Source organism: Bufo gargarizans, chromosome 3 (assembly GCF_014858855.1).
Source record: "Bufo gargarizans isolate SCDJY-AF-19 chromosome 3, ASM1485885v1, whole genome shotgun sequence".
NCBI classification, from domain to species: Eukaryota; Metazoa; Chordata; class Amphibia; order Anura; family Bufonidae; genus Bufo; species Bufo gargarizans.
In genome coordinates, this window is record NC_058082.1 from 560,745,704 (window position 1) to 560,767,481 (window position 21,778).

The window sequence follows — 21,778 nt, forward strand, 5'->3', positions numbered from 1 at the left end:
CTGCACCAACAGAGGCCAGGTACACAACTGTCCAGCCAGGACACAGATCTGCAGGATGAGGAGGATGATGAGGAGGAGGAACCGTGTTCACAGCAGGGTGGCACCCAAAGCAGCTTATGGGCATCAATGGAGCATGGCTGGGGGGATACAGAGGACACAGATGATACATCTCCCACAGAGGACAGCTTGTCATTGCCTCTGGGCAGCCTGGCGCACATGAGCGACTACATCCTGCAGTGTCTTCGCAACCACCACTGAGTTGCCCACATTCTAACCAGTGCTGATTATTGGATGGCCACCCTGCTGGATCCTCACTACAAGAACAACGTGCTGTCCTTAATTCCATCACTGGAGCGTGATTGGAAGATGCGCGAGTACAAGCGCACGCTGGTAGATGCACTACTGATGGCATTCACACCTGACAGCGGGGGCTCAGTGGAAGCACAAGGTGAAGGCAGAGGAGGAGGAGGAATAAGTCGCCAACGCAGCTGGGGCACCGCCAGCACCTCAGAAGGCATGGTTAGCATGGCCGAAATGTGGAAAAGCTTTGTCAGCACGCCACAACAACCAGCACCACCAGCTGATACGGAACTTCTTAGCAGGAGGCAGCATTTCAGCAACATGGTGGAGCAGTATGTGTGCACACGCCTACACGTACTGACTAATGGGTCTGCCCTATTCAACTTCTTGGTCTCCAAATTGGGCACATGGCCTGAGCTTGCCCTTTATGCCTTGGAGGTGCTGGCCTGCCCTGCGGCCAGTGTATTGTGAGAACGTGTGTTTAGCACGGCAGGGGGCGGCACTAAGCAGCCATTGTTATACTACAGCACAGTTTCTCTTTGCATTCTCTTTTCTATTTCCCAATGTTTTGGGGTCTTCCCAAATTTATAAAAAATAAAATAGAAAAATAATAATAGAGGTTAAAGAGTTATCTCCAGTTACCAAATTACTTCAAGGCGTGGGGTCCAAACATTTCTAAAGAATCCGACATTAAAAAAAGTACAATAAATTATGAGAGAACAACCATAATTTCTCAGCTTTAGTTATCGTTTGCATTGGATATATTTTCAGGATTGTGGAGGAACCAAGGATACAAACCCAGTGTAAGTTTTGATAAGCGTCTTTCCATAGGACTTGTAAAAGTCGGGTGAGACACTATGCAGGTCACGTCTTTGTTCGATGTGTTATATGAGCTGATCACAGTAGTAGTCCCGTTCAATTCTCTATTACTCCTTGTCTTTACGTCATCTGTAGACTCTGGAGTCCATGAAATATTTGCTGCTGGTTTTCCACCGACTGCACGGCACTCCGGATTCCCATTTTCATCAGTCTTCATTGATAAAAAAGGTTTAACTAAAAGTTAAAAGAAAAGAAAAAAAAAAGAGATGAAGAGGTAATAGTCCGATCAGGGCCCTGGTGTCTGAGGGGTCCCAATGACCAAATGATCAATCATAAGACAACAGCTATGGTAAGACTATCGATGGTAGTGTAGAAGTGTAGATCACGATAATTGCATGCTATAATATCAGAGGGGGCCTTGTTATACATTAGAAATGGGATCCAGAAGATCAAGCAGCACTTCTTCATGAGTATTGAGGACTTCATAAGATCTCAATATTGCAGCTTCATGGACTGTTGGAGACTGCTCTAATCTACCCAGCAGCAGGTCAGTTGTGTGGCAATATAGGACATATACAGTGATCCCTCAAGATACAATGGCCTCAGGATACAATATTTTCAACATACAATGGTCTTTTCTGACCCATCGTAAATTTAACATACAATGTCTCAGAATCAGATCCAACCAATCAAGGTCACTTCTCTGGTAAAATAGCTGGATTATTACAAGTTAGCAGCTATCCCTGACTGTTAGATGTAAGGATATGTTTTATCTGTTATGGTTTTCTGCTTATTTTTTTTTTAAATCTACAATTTCTCTTATCTTGGATGACATTTTGGGGCTTTGGAAAAGATTACTCAACTTACAATGGTTTCAACATACAATGGTCATCCTGGAACAAATTAATATTGTAACTTGAGGGATCACTGTACACATTTGGGAGGGCCAGGCCTCCTCACAGATATGAAGTATCTGTGGCGAACCTAGCAGACAGATAAGGCCACCAAAAATTGAGTTAGCAATTTATCAATAGTAGCAAAGACCATGGGGCAAGATATGGCAAGACCATGCAGCCACCCTGTATAATTATAACACATAATTCTAAAAACCAGTTCAGCTAAATCTGCCTTCCAAAAACCATATGGCATTCCTTTACTACTGCGCCCTGCCGTGTGCCCGTACAGCGCTTTACAAATTCATAGGGTTCATGTACAAAACAAAAGTAACTGGCTAATATGCAACTGAAACACTAGGAGTCAGACCCCTGCTCGCAAGAGCTTACAATCTATGAGGAAGTGGGGGTGACACATAAGGTAGTTGATTGTGATCAGTAGGATTTGAGCCATTATCGAACTGACTGGAGTGGTGCTGACCTATCCACTTCGGGTTTGGGACTACTAGATGATCGAGTTTAGGCCAGAGAAGTTGGTGGGGCAGAGGTTTAGTCTGGGAAACGTCATTTTAGGTAGTGATGGCCGAACATTGGCCGGGACGGTTCGCGAACATGAATGCAACCTGTGCAGGCCCCATAGACTTGAATGCCAATATCGGCAATGCAATTTTCGTGTAATTGCATACGCAAAATAGGCACGGCCTACTACAGCAACTGGTTTCCACCAGACCGAAGTTGGATGCCATCAGAAAAGATGGTTGGCAACAATTTTCGCAACGTTGAGGAAGAACTCCTGATCACTGTATTGGATTACATTTCACATGCATGTTAGAACAATCGCTGTATATGCAGATCGAGTGTTTAAAAAAAAAGTGCCATTGTGAAAATCCCTAATGATGCGATTTTTTTTTTCCGTGAGATATTAGTGATTGGTGCACTAAGTATTGTTGTGAGAACTTCCCAGTACAGGCCCCAGAAATTAGCCAATAGGCATTCACCTGACAGCACACAACTTTGTAGGATTCTGTGGCTGGAGGGGACATTAGGCGGTCACAGGATAAATATGTAACTGTCGGCCAGTACAGGCCCCAAAAATTAGGCATTCAACGGACATAAAAGGCCTTTTATGCCGCTGTATTTACCTAAGACAGGGACCATGATTTGTTCTGGGTGGTGGCAGATATTTGTGGGCTGGCATGAGGAAATTCAATCAAACATTGTCTACTCGTCACATGTGTTGAATTCCTCCGAAATCCATGCCTCATTTATTTTTAGAAATGTGAGGTAGTCCACAGTGTCGCAAACTAGGCGAGTGCGCTTATCGGTCACGATTCCCCTGCTGCGCTAAATGTCCTTTTGGACCAGTAAAAATTATTTGTTCCAATAGTGTTTGTCACTATCTGTAGCTGAGGTAACGCAGCAAAATCGCAGACAAATGCTGCACTACCTAAATGCACTATATAGAAAGTATATTATTGGTGTATATACCGTATTTTTCGCCCCATAAGACGCACTTTTTCTTCCCCCAAAATGGGGGAGAAATGCCCCTGCGTCTTATGGGGCGAATGCTGCCAGTTTTACATCGCTGGCAGCGATGTATGAGCAGAGCGGGGACTCGGGGAGGGACTGGGAGGAGGAGCTGGGGGCCGGCAATAGCGGCGGGGCGGTGCAGTCAGTGTAGTATAGCACCGCCCCGCCGGTATACTAATATAAGATCTCATATTCAAGTACCGGTAATAGTTATTAAACATGCCCCCCAACTGCTATTACTACCTTACATCCTAATGCTTCTGTAGAATTCAGGCCGGGCGGGCGGCAGCGTAACTCGTGTCACGTGCCTGCGCCGCCTACTTCATGAATGAAGTAGGCGGCGCAGGCAAGTGACGTCAGTGAGACGTCAGTGAGCCGTCCGGGCCGCCTGCCTGAATTTTACAGAAGCGATTAGGATGTAAGGTAGTAATAGAAGTTGGGGGGCATGTTTAATAACTATTAATTCAATATTACATCTTATATTTGTATGGCGGCGGCGGGCGGGCGGGCGTTCGGATTGCGATCTGTGGATAGCACTGTTACGGGGGGGGGGGGAGATCTGTGAATGGCACTGTTATACTGTTATGGGCTGGGGGGGGTCTGTGGATGGCACATAGAGGTATATAACAGTGCCACCCACAGATCCCCCCCCAGCCCATAACAGTGCCATCCACAGATCCCCCTGTAACAGTGCCATCCACAGATCCCCCCTGTACCAGTGTCAGCCACAGATCCCCCCCCCTGTAACAGTGCAAGCCACAGATCCCCCCATAACAGTGTCCATCATCCACAGATCCCCCCATAAAGGTCCGTCATCCACAGATCCCCCCATAACAGTGTCTGTCATCCACTGATCCCCCCCATAACAGTGTCCGTCATCCACAGATCCCCCCTATAACAGTGTCCGTCATCCACAGATCCCCCCATAAAGGTCCGTCATCCACAGATCCCCCCATAACAGTGTCTGTCATCCACTGATCCCCCCCATAACAGTGTCCGTCATCCACAGATCGCCCCTATAACAGTGTCCATCATCCACAGATCCCCCCTATAACAGTGTCCGTCATCCACAGATCCCCCCCATAACAGTGTCCGTCATCCACAGATCCCCCCATAACAGTGTCCGTCATCCACAGATCCCCCATAACAGTGTCCGTCATCCACAGATCCCCCCCATAACAGTGTCCGTCATCCACAGATCCCCCCCATAACAGTGTCAGTCATCCACAGATCCCCCCCCATAACAGTGTCAGTCATCCACAGATCCCCAGTAATAGTGCCATCCACAGACCACCATTAGTTCCAAACCCACCAAACACACAGCAGACCTTTTGGTTAAAAATATTTTTTTTCTTATTTTCCTCCCCAAAAACCTAGGTGCGTCTTATGGGCCGGTGCGTCTTATAGGGCGAAAAATACGGTAACACCCCTGCTTCAATAAATTTTTTGGGGGGGCAACTGGTAAATCACAATAGTAGAAATGATTTGTTCCAATAGCGTTTGTCACTCTGGCTAGCTGCGGTAACGCAGCAGAACCGCACACAACTGCTGCACAATACAAATCCACTATATTTCTATGTTAGAAGGTATATTATAAGTATATTACACCCCTCAGTATATCACACCTATCGATAGCACACCTATACCAGTCCTTAAAAGGACTTTTGTGGCCCTATTAGCTAGCGTTCGGTGTCCCTAACAGCCTGTCCCTGCTCCACACCGCAACCTCTCCCTACACTGACAAAACACTGAATGTGAAATGGCGGCCAGATCGGGTTTATTTATAAGGGAGGGGGTATGTCCATGTGCTGAAACGTCTGAATTGGCTGTCCTGTACCACCTGATGGATGTGTCATGGGTCAAAGTTCTTCACAATGTAAAAGAATCTGGCGGGCACAAATATCATCATATGTTCGCATGTTTGGCGAATCGCGAACGCACAAAGTGAACAGCAAGGTTCACTTTTATAAGCCTGCCTGAAAATTTGTGTTTTTAAGGCACGTTTGAAGGTGGAGAAGTTGTGGATTGACTTAGTATTCCGGGGCAGAGTATTCCAGAGAGTAGGTGCAGCTCGAGAAAAGTCTTAAAGACGGGAGTGAGAGGTACGAATTATGGAGGTTATTAATCTTAGGTCGCTAACAGAACGGTGAGCACGAGTAGTGTGGTAGATGGAGATGAGGGAGGATATGTATGGAGGTGCAGCACTGTGGAGAGCTTTGTGGGTGAGAAGTTTGAACTGTATTCTGTGGTGGATGGGCAACCAGTGAAGTGACTGGCACAGACTAGTAGCATCAGTGTAGCGGTTGGATCGATAGATGAAAGGGGGAGAGTTTAGTGAGAGGGAGACCGATTGGTAATGCGTTGCAGTAGTCAAGACAAGAATGAATCAAGGCAACAAGAAGAATTTTTGCCGTTTCCACCGTTAGAAAAGGGCACATTCTGGCAATATTCTTGAGGTGCAGACGACAAGAGCGTGTAAGTGATTGAATATGGGGAACAAAGGAAAGATCAGAGTCAAATGTGGCCCCGAGACAGCGGGCATGTTGCACAGGAGTTATGATAGTTATTCATAACGGGACCAAACTTGATTGCTGCCCAAATCCCCTGAAGAAGCCAGTTATCTGGCGAAACATGTTGGGGGCACACTCAGGTTTTAGGTCAGCAATCGACTCTCACTGTGAACTAGCTAGTAGTAGCCTGGCTGGTCTACTTATCAAAGCTAGAGTAGTCTAGTTGTGAGACACGGCATCAATACCGTGAATAGACCGCTTACTGAGTGCACCAGCAAATCGATAGATGCAATCAGATAACATATGGTATTGTTCTTGTGCGGCATACTGAATGGGATGAAAGATTTCAGTTCCCAAAAATCATCCTTACAGCAGGTGCAGCCGCAAGCGGTATTAAGGCAGCAAACTGCCTGGATGTGACGGGGTGAGAGTCAGCACACTTTCTCTCTCCCTTGATCACTGAGTAGTATCTGACAGCACAGTAGAGTGGTCGCTGTATTTTTAATGTTTCTATGTGTTTTGGTTCGTCATTTAAAATTAAATAAAGGTTCAAAGCAAACATTTAATCCTATCAATAATAAAAGTGAAGTTTTAATGTTTTCACCTGGGGCAAGATAGGTTCAATGCCTTCATGGGCATATGCAAATAATTTTGGAGTTATGATAGTGCTGCAGACTGAAATTGAAATATCAAGTTTAGGTGAATTAGTACTTAGTAGATGGGGGAAAGACAAGAAGTTCAGTTTTTGATAGGTTCAGTTTTAGATACAGAGAGCACATGATGTTAGAGACAGCTGCCAGACAATTACTGGAGTAAAGCAGGGGTGATGTCAGGGGATGAAGTGTACGCTTGGGTGTCGTCACCAAATTTACTGATAGTCTGTCCGATGGGGGTTGTATAGAGGGAGAAGAGTAGAGGACCTAGTACTGAGCCCTGAGGAACAGTATAAGTGCACACAACAGCATAAATCAATAAAGTAGTGAGTTGAAGGCCTTACATTGTAGCAATAAGGGCAAATATCTTCAAATCTCCATTGTCCAAAGTATTCTTGCTCCAGGGCACTACAAGGGGCTGGTAGTGGCAAGTAATGTGACTATTGTGCTGCTGCCAATCCTGAGTCCAGGACTGGTAAACAAAAGAAGGGATAACCCACAGGGGCTGCGAACAAATAATTTTACTGTTTTATTCAGTGAGACTTAAAGGTATTTTCCAGAATGGTGGCTATTCACCCAAATGTTCAGTACTCGACCTGCAGAAGACGCAATTTGGTTCCACTGCTCTCGGCGCCTCATGGTGCTCCAAAACCTCCACAACATATAGTGAAGGCTGTTCACAGCCTGTAGTTGTGGGAGGGGCTGCCTCCACTACTTATACCCGGGGGCCGGGAGTCTGAGGGCGGTCGTTTCGTGCCTTACCCCGACGTTCGTCTCGTGCAGGTAATGCGACGTCAAGCGCGACGTCACTTCCGGCTCTTCCGGATCCTTCCCACAGCGTGCAGTGGCCTCAGTGAGTAGCTCCGTCGGATTTTCCGGCCCTGGTCCCAGCCTCCCCGTAGCAAAACAGCAGTGCTTGCCTCCCAGCCGGCACGAGTCCCGGATGCCCTGCAGCCTGGTTGGGGGCATCCGCCGCTGGAGGCACCACTCTCCGGTCTGTCATCCCAGGCGGCCGGCCCTGTCACAAGGATTCCATACACACACCTTCCTTTTGGTGGTCAGATTGGTGATACCGTAGGTATGAATTTGTGTTGTAGGTATTACCATGCGATTAAAATAGTTAATATGATAATAAGCAGGCCTCATTAAGGCATCTCCATCATGATGTATGCGATTATTTTTCAACCAATTATGACCAAATCGTTTGCAGATTAAAAAGGAGGCAGGTGGGATGCTACCGGTAACAGGCAGACAATGACATTTCTTTTTAAAATCTTTTTATTAACATGTAATAAAATAATACAGACAATGTATACAAAACAATATTGTACAATGCTACAATGATTATAAAAAAAGAAAGAGATCTGATGCAAATAATTATATTCAATAGAAGGGCAATAGCGTATAGCATAAATGAGAAAAACTACCCTCATACACGTGTGGAACTTTAATAAGTGGCAAAGAGAACTATCCAGTGGATTAGCATAACTAAGACCAGAATAGACCCCAGCATAGTGCAAGCGAGCAGAGTCCACGATTTAATAAATAATTTTGGCCTGGAGTATAGACCTGTCTTTCTCATATAAGCAACACGTTGATCAGTACAAATTGGAAGCGTATTCAAATGAGCTAAGTAAACCAACAATGAAACTGTTGAGGACACAAAAAAACAAGGGGGGGGGGAGGGGAGAGGGAGGGTAATAAGGAAAGAGTGGGTAGGTTACAACCAGTTGTAAAGCAGTGGCAGTGATATGTATAAATCACTTCAGTGGTGATGTTAACAAAATACTTTGTGACCTTAGGTGTTAAGAGCTCAAGATATCCAACTCTTTGAGTTGGTGCGGGTTCATGATATCTCTCCTAGCTGTCCAGGGATGCCAAATTTTAGTATATTTGTTTGCCAAATTAGTATCCTAGCCGCTGCCAGCAAAACTCTCAGGAGGGATAGTTTCAGGTTTGCCAAAGGATTAGGTATTAGAGTCAGAAGAGCTGTTCCTGGACAACTAGGAAGTAGATCATCACTTAATTCAAGAATATCTCTTATTATTTGAAAGACCAGGTCCCAAAATATTTTAATTTTGGGGCATGACCACCATATGTGTAAAAAGGATCCTTTTTCAGAAAGACATCTCCAGCAACTATTTGAAGTGCCTTCAAACATCAGGCTCAATCCTACCGGGGTTAAGTACCACCTTGTGAGGACTTTGTATGCGTTCTCTTGTATGGTTACACATCTAGATATACTTTTGGGAGTACTTAAAATAATCTGAGTTTCTTTACCGGAGAATTTTACGTCTAGAGCTTTCTCCCACTCCTTTATGAAGTAGAGGGAGGAAGATAGTTCCATTGATATTAGGTTTCTAGATACAATGGAGATGATCTTTGATGGATATTGCGTTTGTGAGACAAGTTTTTAAAACCATGTTAGTGGCAGGGTTGCTTGATTGTTTGTTAGAATGGGGTTAATGACGACTTTCAGGTATAAAAATTGTAACTGGTTGAAGCTTTTTAACTTAAATTTCGCTACTACGGAGGTGAGGTTAAGACAGGTGCCTTCATCGTCCAGTAATTCATGAGGCGGAAGATTGGAATTACGTAGTTGAGAGGGCATGATAAGGGAACTGTCAGTGTTAAGGCTAAGGCAGTCACTGATAGTTAAAAGTGAGGATGGATACGTCAAGCAAGTTCCTCTTATATCTGGATTTTTCCAATTAGACAATGTAGCTGACGCTAAAAAGTCTCCTGAAATTGGTTGAATCATCTTACCAGGTTCTGATAATAATAGGGGTCTGATAGGGCATCCTACTAGTTTTTCTTCTAAAGGAATCCAGAGTTTATGTATTGGTCTCCTCAACAGGTCAATGATTCTGTTCATATAAACCGCCCTATGATATCTTTTGATGGAAGGGAAACCAATACCTCCCTTTAAGAAGGGAAGAAGCAAGATCTTATTTGAGATTCTGGGTTTTGTGTTTCCCCAGATATAACAGGAACAGATCTTCCTAAAAGAATTAAAGAAACTAAAAATTAAAAAAACAGACTCCGGCAGCCAGTATTATGTAAGTACAACACCCTACCCTCTCAGTCACCATCATGGCAGATATAAATATAGCTACTTACAATGTCAGAGGCTTTAGAACCCCTGTAAAGAGAAGCCAGATCTTACACTACCTACATAAAGAAAAAGCCAAAGTGATCTTTCTCCAGGAAACACACTTTAAGAACAATAAGATTCCAAATCTGTCAAGATCTTACTACAATCTGTGGTATCATAGTACCTCAGAACATTCTAATAGGCTCGGTGTGGGTATTGGCTTCCATAAACATATTGACTTCACCTTGACAGGAGTCAAATCAGACCCCTTAGGCCGTTTTTATTAGTAAAAGGGATAATAAACTCCCAAATGTATACGTTTGTAAACTTATATGCCCCTAATGTAACTCATAAAGTTTGGTTTAAAAATACCTGCCAACTATTTGAGGAATTTAGAGAAGGGATAGCTATTGTAGTTGGTGACTTTAATGGCACCCTAAACCCTTAATTAGACACTTCAGCAGGTAAATCAATGGTTCCATCAAAAACATCTCATAGACGCATGGAGAGCGAATAACCTGGGTGAAAGAGATTTCTCCTTTTATTCTCATCCTCATAATACATATCACAGATTAGATTATATTTTGGTCCCTACACCCCAAATTCAATGTTGCACGGAGACACACATCGGCAGTATAGTTCACTCTGATCACGCACCAGTATTTCTCACTTGGAAAGCACCGGACACGCCCCATAGAACATACATCTGGAGACTAAACGAGACATTATTAGATGACCGACAAGTGAAAGAAATGGTAGAAACTAAACTTAGGGAATTTTTCTCTCTAAACAAATCTGAGACGCTATCCTCACACATACTATGGGAAACCCATAAATCTGTTATTAGAGGCGACTTTATCTCAATTGCATCTCACGTAAACAAACAAAGACGAGCCAAAGTTGCTGAGTTATATAACAGAATTGCTGAGTTGGGATCCTCTCACAAAAAATCACAAAATAAACAACACTTATTGGAACTTTCCACAATTAGGGATGAGCTTAAGGAACTTCTAAATAAACAGTCAGCTAAGCTTTACCTAGCCCTCAAACAGAAGTTTTTTGCCCATGGTAATAAACCTACTAAGTTCATGCTGGCGCTAATAAAACAACGTAAACGAAAAGCTAGGATTTCAGCTATTTTAAATGAAAATAAGATATTAGTGAAAAACGATGTCGAGATAGCAGAAGCCTTCCAACAGTTCTACACAGAGCTATATAATATAGATAAGTCTGACTCTGCCGCCCTTAAAGAGGAAAAAATAAAGATGACCAAAGAGTTCCTTAGCAAAATACATCTTCGGAACAAGCTACCAGTCTTTGCTCTCCAATTAAACTCTCAGAGTTATCTGATACTATAAAAAAAAATGGCTAAAGGTAAATCCCCTGGGCCTGATGGCCTCCCAATGTTGTACTACCTTTCATTCAAAGAGATTTTATTGCTCCACCTACTTAAATCCTTCAATGAAGCACTTACAGGTAAGCCTTTTCTACCGCTAACAGTCAACGCCCACATCACTCTGATTCCCAAGCCACAAAAGGACCCTAACCTATGTTCCAGCTACAGACCTATATCTTTGTTAAACTTAGATATAAAAATGTATGCTAAGATATTGGCTAACAGAATTAAACCCCTATTGAAAGACCTCATTCATCCGGACCAAACAGGATTCATTCCTGGGCGCGAAGGTAAAGATAACACTTATAAAGTCATAAACTTTATTGCATTAGCAAAAAAGATTGGGACCCCCTTTGTAGTTATGGGGACAGACGCTGAAAGAGCGTTTGACAGAGTGGCTTGGCCCGTCATTAAAAACACCCTATCTAAGTTAGGCTTCCCCGAACCCTTTCATTAAGGCTATATTCTCAATGTATGTCTCCCCAAGCGCCAATATTAAAGTCAATGATATTCTCTCTAAGCCTGTTCAGATAAATAATGGGACAAGACAAGGTTGTCCCCTATCACCTCTACTCTTCATTCTCACAATTGAACCTCTTTTACAATCCATCAGACAAACTAAAGAGATAAAAGGCTTGGTCTGTGGTAATTTGGAGATCAAACAAGTGGCATATGCCGTTGATTTACTTTTAATGATTTCCAACCCAGCCCAAGCATTCCCTGCCATTATTAAGACCTTTACCACCTTCGGCTTTATCTCAAATTTCAAGATAAATCTGTCCAAATCAGTTGCAATGAATATAAATCTCCGGCCCAAGCTTTTACAGAAACTCAAAAAAACTCCCCATTTGAATGGACGCACTCATACATAAAATTCCTGGGAATAAATATTACGCCAGACTTAAATAGACTTTATGAAACCAATTTCCCTCCTCTGCTAAAATCCATATCCGAAACATTAAACTCATGGTCCCCCTCTTTCATTTCTTGGATAGGGAGACGTAACATTTTTAACTCCCTAATAGTTCCCAAGATTACATATTTATTGCAAGTTCTCCCGGTAAAATAGACAATGACATTTCAAGGTGGTGTACTATGGTCCTCTCCGGTCTTGCTTATTTTCTATGTACGATCTCCTCCTTCTATCCCTCAAAGTACACAGGTGTTTGGGCTTATTTTCCACAGTACTCGGCTGTCTTCCAGTTAGTGCCAGCCCTGCTTCACTCCGGGCTTGCCGTGCTTATTCACCACGTGTCGGGATTCGTTCATCTCCTGTACCCTCATCTATCCTCTCCAGGTTTTCTTTCAGTGTTTTCGCTAGGTTGCTTGGTGTCATGGGCAGTTACCCGAATCACTCAGGTCATGGATCATTCGATTACAGGTTGACCTGTGTCCCACAGGACTCATTCATTTCCGTGTGTGCTTCGTTTCCTGAATCATTCGGGGCACACATCTTTCTGCGTCACGCATGTCTGCCTTCCTTTCAGTGCAGGTATCCCTGGTGTAGGCATTTTCACCTGGACCAGGCCTCATGTCGGCAGGGTCATGCTTGGCTACCCGAATCGCTCAGGTCACACCTTGCCCATGTCATGTTCGTCCAGGTTATGCTTCTGCAGTGTAAGTGGGTTCCTGAATCTCTCAAGTCACGTGTCATTCAGGTTTATCGTCATGCAGGGTGACATTGGTTCCTGAATCGCTCAGGTCCGGTATCATTCATATAGAATTGACTGATTCACCTAGGTTATCCTTCATGCAGTATAATGTGGGTTTCGCTCAAGTATAATTGCCCAGGTCACTCTTCATGCAGTGTGGCGTGGCTTCCTGAATCGCTCAGGTCTGGTGTCATTCATGTATAAATTGCCTGAATCGCTCAGGTTATCCTTCATGCAGTGTAACATTTGTTCCTGAAACGCTCAGGTCATGTATCAGTCACGTACGATTGTCTGAATCACTCAGGTCATCCTTCATACAATATAACGTTGGTTCCTGAATCGCTCAGGTCAGATATCATTCATGTTTATTGCCTGGAACGCTCAGGTTATCCTTCATGCAATGTAACGTTGGTTCCTGAATCACTCAGGTCATGTATCAGTCATGTATAATTGCCTGAATCGCTCAGGTTATCTGTCTTACAATGTTACATTGGTTCCTGAATTTCTCAGGTCATATGCAATTGCCTGAATCTCTCAGGTCTTTTTTCTTGCAGTGTATCGTTGGCTCCTGAATAGCTCAGGTCATAGATCCCACATGTATAATGGCCTGAATCGCTCAGGTCATTCTTCATGCAGTGCAGCGGTGGTTCCTGAATAGCTCAGGTCATGGATCCCACATGTATAATTGCCTGAATCGCTTGGTCAATCTTCATGCAGTGCAGCATTAGTCCCTGAATCGCTCAGGTCATGTATCGTTTGTATAATTGCCTGTATCACTCAGGTTGCTTCCTTGTCTTCAATCTTGTCTTGTCTTTTCTGTGTACTAGGACCTTTTATTCACATTAACACAGTAGGTTAGATGGGACCTTGCTTTATTAGACAACAGGTCTAAATGTCCTTCTACCATAAAATGGAGTACCTTGATGCCTTAACGGAAATGTGTCATCAGAAAATGACCTATTGTTAAAGCTGAGGTGCTGGCATATTTAATATCCGAGTCATGTCTCAAGGTCTATTTGGGTTGAAAATTGACTTAAAGGATAGCTGCCTTATATCTGGTGACATTAGAGGCAGAGGTTAAGAGCTTGTTTGCATCCCTTTCTTCCCAGAATTCCAGAGTTTGAAGTGAGTTGTCCTGGATTCGGCTCAAAAGACACCGGTACAGCTGGATTAGGTATCAGAAGTTTCTTCTTTATTGAGAAGTATTTAGCATATCCAATAAAACAACGTGTTTCGGGGAAACTTAAGCCCCCTTCATCAGGAAATTCACTTACCTGATGAAGGGGGCTCAAGTTCCCCTGAAATGCATTGCTTTATTAGATATGCCAAATGCTTCACAATAAGGAAAAAACTTCTGATACCTAATCCAGCTGTACCGGTGTCTTTTGCGCCGAATCCAGAACAACTCAGTACTGCTATATTTCTTGGAGGGACAGGGCTTCTCTCCATAAAGAACGTGTTCCTGTGGCATCATACCTGGCACCTGGTTACCCTCTCTCCAAAAAGTCTACAATAGGGTTGTGCCTATTCTTAGCACAACCCCAGAAGGTGAGCCTCCATTTTTGCATTAGCTACCTACCTTACTGTTTGGGACGTTGGGACTACTCTATTGTGCGCTTTCTCTATGCCCAGCTTGGGCATACCCACAAATTTGAATACAGAATTCCAGAGGAGCATGTATGGCCTATAAGTCTCCTTATAAAGACTAAGGTGCTCTCTCCCCATTGAGAGACAGTACCCCCCAAATAACTATATTTAAACAAAAAACATGAATTTCTTCAGGTTTTTTAACTGGCCACGAAGCCTAATAATAGGTGCAATTTCTTGGTCCGTACAGATCCCTTTACTGCAGTTTTCTTCTTATCTGTCTATCACGATCGGCGTAACTGTCACATACGTGACACGGAGGGAGGAAAAGAGGGAGGCCCTGCCCTAGTGAGAAGGAAGGTGGTGACCCCTGACTCACCTTGCGGCTGGCACCTGGCTGCCCTGACGTCCCTAGACGGGTTCCTCACCCGTACGCCGATCACGTGCCTAAAACCCTGGCTTTCCCTAGGATGAGCCCTAGATAGTGAACAGGGCGGTGGGAACACTAGTCCGCACCACTAGCTCTAAAGGAAAACACCAAGGGGAGGACATACAATACAAACTAAACATATAATCCCAGGTGGGCAACAACAGGAGACAACAAGAGCCCAACAGGGATCCGGAGGGTAGCACTCTGGAACAACAACCAGATTCTCAGCTCCAGTGGGTCAGCATAGATGTCCAGGCAGGAAGCTCTATAACTGGCAACAAGAGAAGTGTGAGAGGAGAATATAAGGAGTTTGGGAGTGGCAGACAAGAAACAGCTGAGGAGGAGAAGCTACGGATCCCTGAGTGAGACAAAAAGGATAGCAAGGCAAACACAGAAAACAAACACTAAGAAACACCGTGATCTTTAGACATAGAGCGCGCAGCCACCCGCTGCGACTTCCTGACCCCGGGTATAACGGAGTCAGACGTGGCTCTTGACACCCTCGTGACAGTACCCCCCCTTTCACGAGGGGCCTCCGGACACTCAGGACCAGGTCTCTCCGGATGAGAGACATGGAAAGCCTGAATCAACCTGTTGGCGTTTACCTCTGACGCTGGGTGATCTTTAGACATAGAGAACTGTTGGCGATTAAACTGGCGTTTGAAGAGTGGCGTCACTTCTTAGAGGGAGCAATCCACCCCGTCACGGTAATTACGGATCACAAAAACCTTCTGTACCTAGAATCGGCTAAGCGTCTCACCCCTAGACAAGCTAGGTGGTCGCTATTCTTTACCAGATTTAACTTTGTAATCACCTATCGTCCTGGGGCAAAAAATACCAAGGCAGACGCATTGTCTCGTAGTTTCCCTGGAGGGGGTAATGTTAGTGATCCGGTACCTATTTTAGAAAGAGGAGTGGTTGTCTCTGCTGTACACTCTGTTCTAGAGGGAAAGGTGTTAGAGGCCCAGGGGGACGCCCCGGCCTCTTGCCCCTCAGAGAAATTGTTTGTACCGTTAAACCTGCGTCTTGAGTTATTGAAGGAACATCATAATTCGGCACTTGCTGGGCACCCGGGTAGTAAAGCAACCTTGGAGCTATTGTCTCGTCGTTTTTGGTGGCCAAGGTTGCGTCAGGATGTAATAGATTTCGTGTCTACTTGTTCTACTTGTGCACGCGCGAAAGTCTCTCATACACGTCCAGCAGGGTCTTTATTGCCACTTTTCATCCCCAATAGACCATGGACACATCTATCAATGGATTTCATCACTGACTTACCTTTGTCTGCAGGTAAAACAGTTATCTTGGTAGTAGTAGACAGGTTTAGCAAAATGGTACACTTCATTGCGTTACCCGCACTACCTAATGCTAAGACTCTTGCTCAGGTGTTTATCAGTGAAATCGTGAAGCTTCACGGGGTCCCTTCCGATGTGGTTTCGGATCGGGGAACCCAGTTTATTTCTAAGTTTTGGAAAGCTTTTTGTACCCGTTTAGGGGTACACTTATCCTTTTCCTCAGCTTTCCATCCTCAGTCGAATGGACAGACTGAGCGTACCAACCAAAACCTAGAAACATATTTAAGGTGTTTTGCGTCGTAAAACCAAGAGGTGTGGTCATCATATTTACCGTTAGCCGAGTTTGCCATAAATAATCGCCGTCAGGAATCCACTGGCAAGTCACCATTTCTTGGTGCATACGGTTTTCATCCCCAATTTTGTACTTTCAAAGAGGGGGGGTCTTCTGGGGTTCCCGAAGAGGAACGGTTTTCTTCATCTCTTTCATCGGTATGACAGAAGGTGCAAGCTAACTTGAAAAATATGAGTGGTAAATACAAATGCATGGCCGATAAGAAACGGTCGCCAGGTCCGGACCTAGGAGTGAATGACTATGTGTGGTTGTCTACTAGGAATATTAAGTTGAAGGTTCCCTCTTGGAAACTGGGTCCTAGGTTCATTGGTCCTTATAAAATTGTAGCCGTCATTAACCCTGTGGCTTTTCGCCTGGAGCTACCTCAGACTTTTAAGATCCATAACGTCTTCCATAAGTCGTTGCTCAAGAAGTATGTTCCACCTCTAGAACCATCACCGCTGCCACCTCCTCCTGTTGTTGTGGATGGTAATCTGGAGTTTCAAATATCCAGAATTGTTGATTCTCGTCGGGTCCGCCGCTCTCTTCAGTATCTGGTGCATTGGAGGGGTTACGGTCCCGAGGAAAGAATGTGGGTTCCAGCGTCAGAGGAAAACACCAAGGGGAGGACAGACAATACAAACTAAACATATAATCCCAGGTGGGCAACAACAGGAGACAACAAAAGCCCAACAGGGATCCGGAGGGTAGCACTCTGGAACAACAACCAGATTCTCAGCTCCAGTGGGTCAGCATAGATGTCCAGGCAGGAAGCTCTATAACTGGCAACAAGAGAAGTGTGAGAGGAGAATATAAGGAGTTTGGGAGTGGCAGACAAGAAACAGCTGAGGAGGAGAAGCTACGGATCCCTGAGTGAGACAAAAAGGATAGCAAGGCAAACACAGAAAACAAACACTAAGAAACACCGTGATCTTTAGACATAGAGCGCGCAGCCACCCGCTGCGACTTCCTGACCCCGGGTATAACGGAGTCAGACGTGGCTCTTGACACCCTCGTGACACTGTCATGCTAATCCTGCCTGTAATGATACCACCTCTGTTCATAGATAAGACAGAATCCTCCATTCACAATATTTGATTGTCAGAGCTTATCTATTTCCTCCCTTTAAAATGCTTTGTAAATGCTGTTAAGAACAGCTCAGGCAAGGTGGCTGCCCCCATAATCATGTTCAGGAAATAGAATTAAAAAATCTGGAATCAGAAAATAAAAACAGATTAGAAAACTGGCTGAACTTACTGGTTTTAACTGGCAGATACATTTTTGGTGACACTTTTCCTTGAAGTCTTGCACCACTGACATTTGTTATGGCTTCAGGTGAAGGATTTGAGTACACGTCGACATGTTCTTCTGCTGATGTGCACCTGTTGGCATTATTTTCAGGCTTTTCATAATCCTCTTCTGGAAGTTGGCAACAACAATGGGTGTCTGAACACATGGTTGTCAATTTATTATTATTTTTTTTTGCATCAGCCGCAGATCCTGTGCTAAGCTTCTTCTGCACCAAAACATTTGCAGTAGGTCCCTGAGGATAGGATGGGAGTGGTGGTGGCCCAGATGATGATGTTTCATGGTGTACTCCTTCAGGCAGTAACTCCCTGGGGTTAGTGCAGTGACAGAGGGGCACCCTGTGTTCCCTCGGTGCACTCCCTGTAGCTGTTGGGCTTCCTGCCTAATGGTGGTTTGACAGTGCCCATGGCGTTAATGTCCATGTGGGTGCTAGGCAGGACACATGATGGAAATACAATGACCAATGCAATGTGGTTTTAACAGAGTCAGAGACCAGACTAGGTTAAACATAACAAGAATCTCTCTTTAGTATGTGCACAACTGGAGTTATAGTACATCTAGCAGAAGTTTGCATAAAGTGTCTTAGATGTCCCAGCATGAGCTAAGTAGATGAATACAACATTGGCTCTCAGATTTCTCTGGCTAAAACACCGTATCTGCTATAGGGATCTCTGGCTAATAGCTATGCTTTGGCAACTATTGCTTTGGTGTCCACTTTTCCACGGAGCTTAGGGTGTCTTAACTTGTTATCCCTCTGCAGCAGCAGGGTCTGGATGACCTTAATCTGGGTTACCTTGCTGTTTCTCACTCTCACTGAAGCCATGCAAATCCTTCTCCTGTAGTGCTTCATTGATTGCATCTTCTGAAGCCCACACCCTGAGCTCCAGAGAAGGCTGGGCCAGGATACCTAACTCTGAGTGTGCAGTACATACAGTAGCATTAACATTACAAACATCCTATAACAAACCAAATTTTGCAGCTACCCGCAGGTCTGGGGGACTACACATGTAGCAAAAAAGCAAGTGGAGATCATATACCAAAATATCAATTTATTATCAAATATAAAATATGGAGAAAAGACAGGATGGTAAACAGTGTACAGAGAAGCGAAGGGCAGTTGCACAACTGAGATCACATGTATATCCACACGACAAAAAGCACTGGGTGTCTAACAGGTAAAGGGCTGTAGTTCGCGGACACCCAAATCTGCATAACTAATAATGGTGATCAACCCAAGATGGGCTATATAATGTAATGCAGTGAAGAAGAAGAGAATCACTGGATGTCCGTGAGTTACACCACACCGTCCAAGGATAATAGACAACAGAGACTGACAGGCAAAGTGCAAAATATCAACAGTCTAATCTGTGACTAAATCCCAAGGTATAGCAATGATCTGGAAAATGTCTAAGGCCAAATATGGATCTAGTGAAAAAAACATATACTGGTATCGAGCTATACTAAACGCGGGACGTACCTGAAGACATGATGAAAACTCAGGAGGATACTAGACCCTAAGCGCAAGACCTCGACGCACGTTTCACCTCAGCGGCTTTGTCAGGAGGTACCAAGTAATGAAATGGCAGGGTATATATAGTCTAAATAAGGGTGGGAGGGATTTACCTGGGTTACGGTAGGGTATAGTATGTTTTATATTGAGTTTTATATTGAGTTTTCTTTATTCTTTATCATAATATTTCTTTTTCCTTTTTCTTGGAGATTAATTATTCCTTTACATCTGGGATATGGTGGCGATGGATCCAATAAACAACCAGGGGAAGATGTATTTGGGATGAATGACACAACCTGAAATGAACATAGAACAACATACATATAGGAGAACGTATTATATGGAGGACTATGTGTATTGAGTGTGTTTACTCCCTACATCACTACTGTAACTTTTTTCTAGTTTATGCTTAATTTTGCTGGGGACAGTCTCTGCATGGACCGCTGGTCTACTGTTAAGGTTTTTATGGATGGTGGGTCGGGAGTGCCACGGTCGACCCCATGGGCGGACAATTGGGGTGTCCCCTTGCCGCCGGTGGGGTCGCCTCTGACACTCTCGCCGCATGTTTCGATGTTACGTACATTTTATGGGAGAGATGTGCGCCCATCAGTTTTCAGTGTAGACATGTCATCACTATTATTGCGACCACCTCTGTTGTGATGTGTAAGTCACACCACTACAGATTGTATCAGTAATATGCACTTATTATCTATTTATTTGGGATCAATGGATTCAACACAATATTACCTTTGAATACTATATACACTGGATACACTGATTAACTCACCTGGGTTTTAGTATAGTATGTATTAGTGTAAATCATGAATTTGAGACAATTTATTAAGAATTTGAGATGCACAATAATTATGATACCCATTACTTATGAATTATTATGGTATCTCTTTTTAATGATTTTCACAGTGTTTATTTTTATTTAATAATTATTCAATAATTGTTATTTTTTCTTTCATGTGGGGATTTATCTATGGCTGACTATGTGCTATATCACAATGTCATTATGTAGACTGGTGGTATAATTCTACCTGATATATTAACTGATTGCTGGACGATTGCTTTGTTTGTTTGGTATTGTGATATATGGGGACGATCGTAGGCCTAATATGGATGTCCCCCATGCATAAGTAGTCTGTTCCCTCCCCCTCATATTTATAAAGTAATCTGTAGCTATCTCTGTAGCTTTTTCTGTCTTCCCCATTAGGATCTATCGGCTGGTGTTTGCGGGTCACCTGCGTTCCACTGGGTCGCGAATCACGCATGCGCTGCACGGCTTCATCTCAACGTGCTCCGTGACGTCTGTGTGCGCCGCGCATGCGCGGAGCACGGGCAGGGACGCGCTGAGAGATGGCTCCGTGGATCATGGTGTTCCCGCGCCCGCTTCACTGGACCGCAGGTGTTCGTAACCCAGGTAAATCCCTCCCACCCTTATTTAGACTATATATACCCTGCCATTTCATTACTTGGTACCTCCTGACGAAGCCGCTGAGGTGAAACGCGCGTCGAGTTCTTGCGCTTAGGGTCTAGTATCCTCCTGAGTTTTCATCATGTCTTCAGGTACGTCCCGCGTTTAGTATAGCTCGATACCAGTATATGGTTTTTTCACTAGATCCATATTTGGCCTTAGACATTTTCCAGATCATTGCTATACCTTGGGATTTAGTCACAGATTAGACTGTTGATATTTTGCACTTTGCCTGTCAGTCTTTGTTGTCTATTATCCTTGGACGGTGTGGTGTAACTCACGGACATCCAGTGATTCTCTTCTTCTTCACTGCATTACATTATATAGCCCATCTTGGGTTGATCACCATTATTAGTTATGCAGATTTGGGTGTCCGTGAACTACAGCCCTTTACCTGTTAGACACCCAGTGCTTTTTGCCATGTGGATATACATGTGATCTCAGTTGTGCAACTGCCCTTCGCTTCTCTGTACACTGTTTACCATCCTGTCTTTTCTCCATATTTTATATTTGATAATAAATTGATATTTTGGTATATGATCTCCACTTGCTTTTTTGCTACGATATTGGACACCGTTTAGGTGGAATGTTTTGCTGTCAAGCTTAGACAGAGGTTTTTTGTAGGTTAATTAGGACTACACATGTACACAGTTTTTTGCTGAAACGAGACAGTCTGTAAAATGATGAGCAAAACAGTACTGTGAATGAGCCTGTGCGTACATTGACCTCCACTTTCGCAATTCTTTGCTGAATCAGATACGCCATGTTGGACATTTTTCCTAAAATGGTGGCTGAAAGTAGAAAAAAATTATACTTCATCCACTTGCTCGTGGAGAGGCTGTCCACTCCCATCTTGATTGAATAAAACCTGCCAAAGAATCTGCGGCGAGCGTGAAGAAGTCACAGTGCGCGGCCAGCCAACATTTTTGGAAAAATTGATTCGCAAGGAAATTCGACTTCGCTGCAAATCAAATTCTCTCTAAAATTGGATAC

At 44.0% G+C, this 21,778-nt stretch overlaps 1 protein-coding gene across 1 annotated transcript in view; it reads right to left on the minus strand.

The window, feature by feature from the left end:
• The window catches only part of LOC122932948 (cell surface glycoprotein CD200 receptor 1-B-like), a 59,539-nt gene that overhangs the window by 19,540 nt on the left and 18,221 nt on the right, over nt 1–21,778 (minus strand). Inside the window, exon 3 of the mRNA XM_044287640.1 lies at nt 1,099–1,353. Coding sequence (XP_044143575.1) covers nt 1,099–1,353 — 255 coding nt within the window. The remainder of the gene's footprint in view (nt 1–1,098; nt 1,354–21,778) is intronic.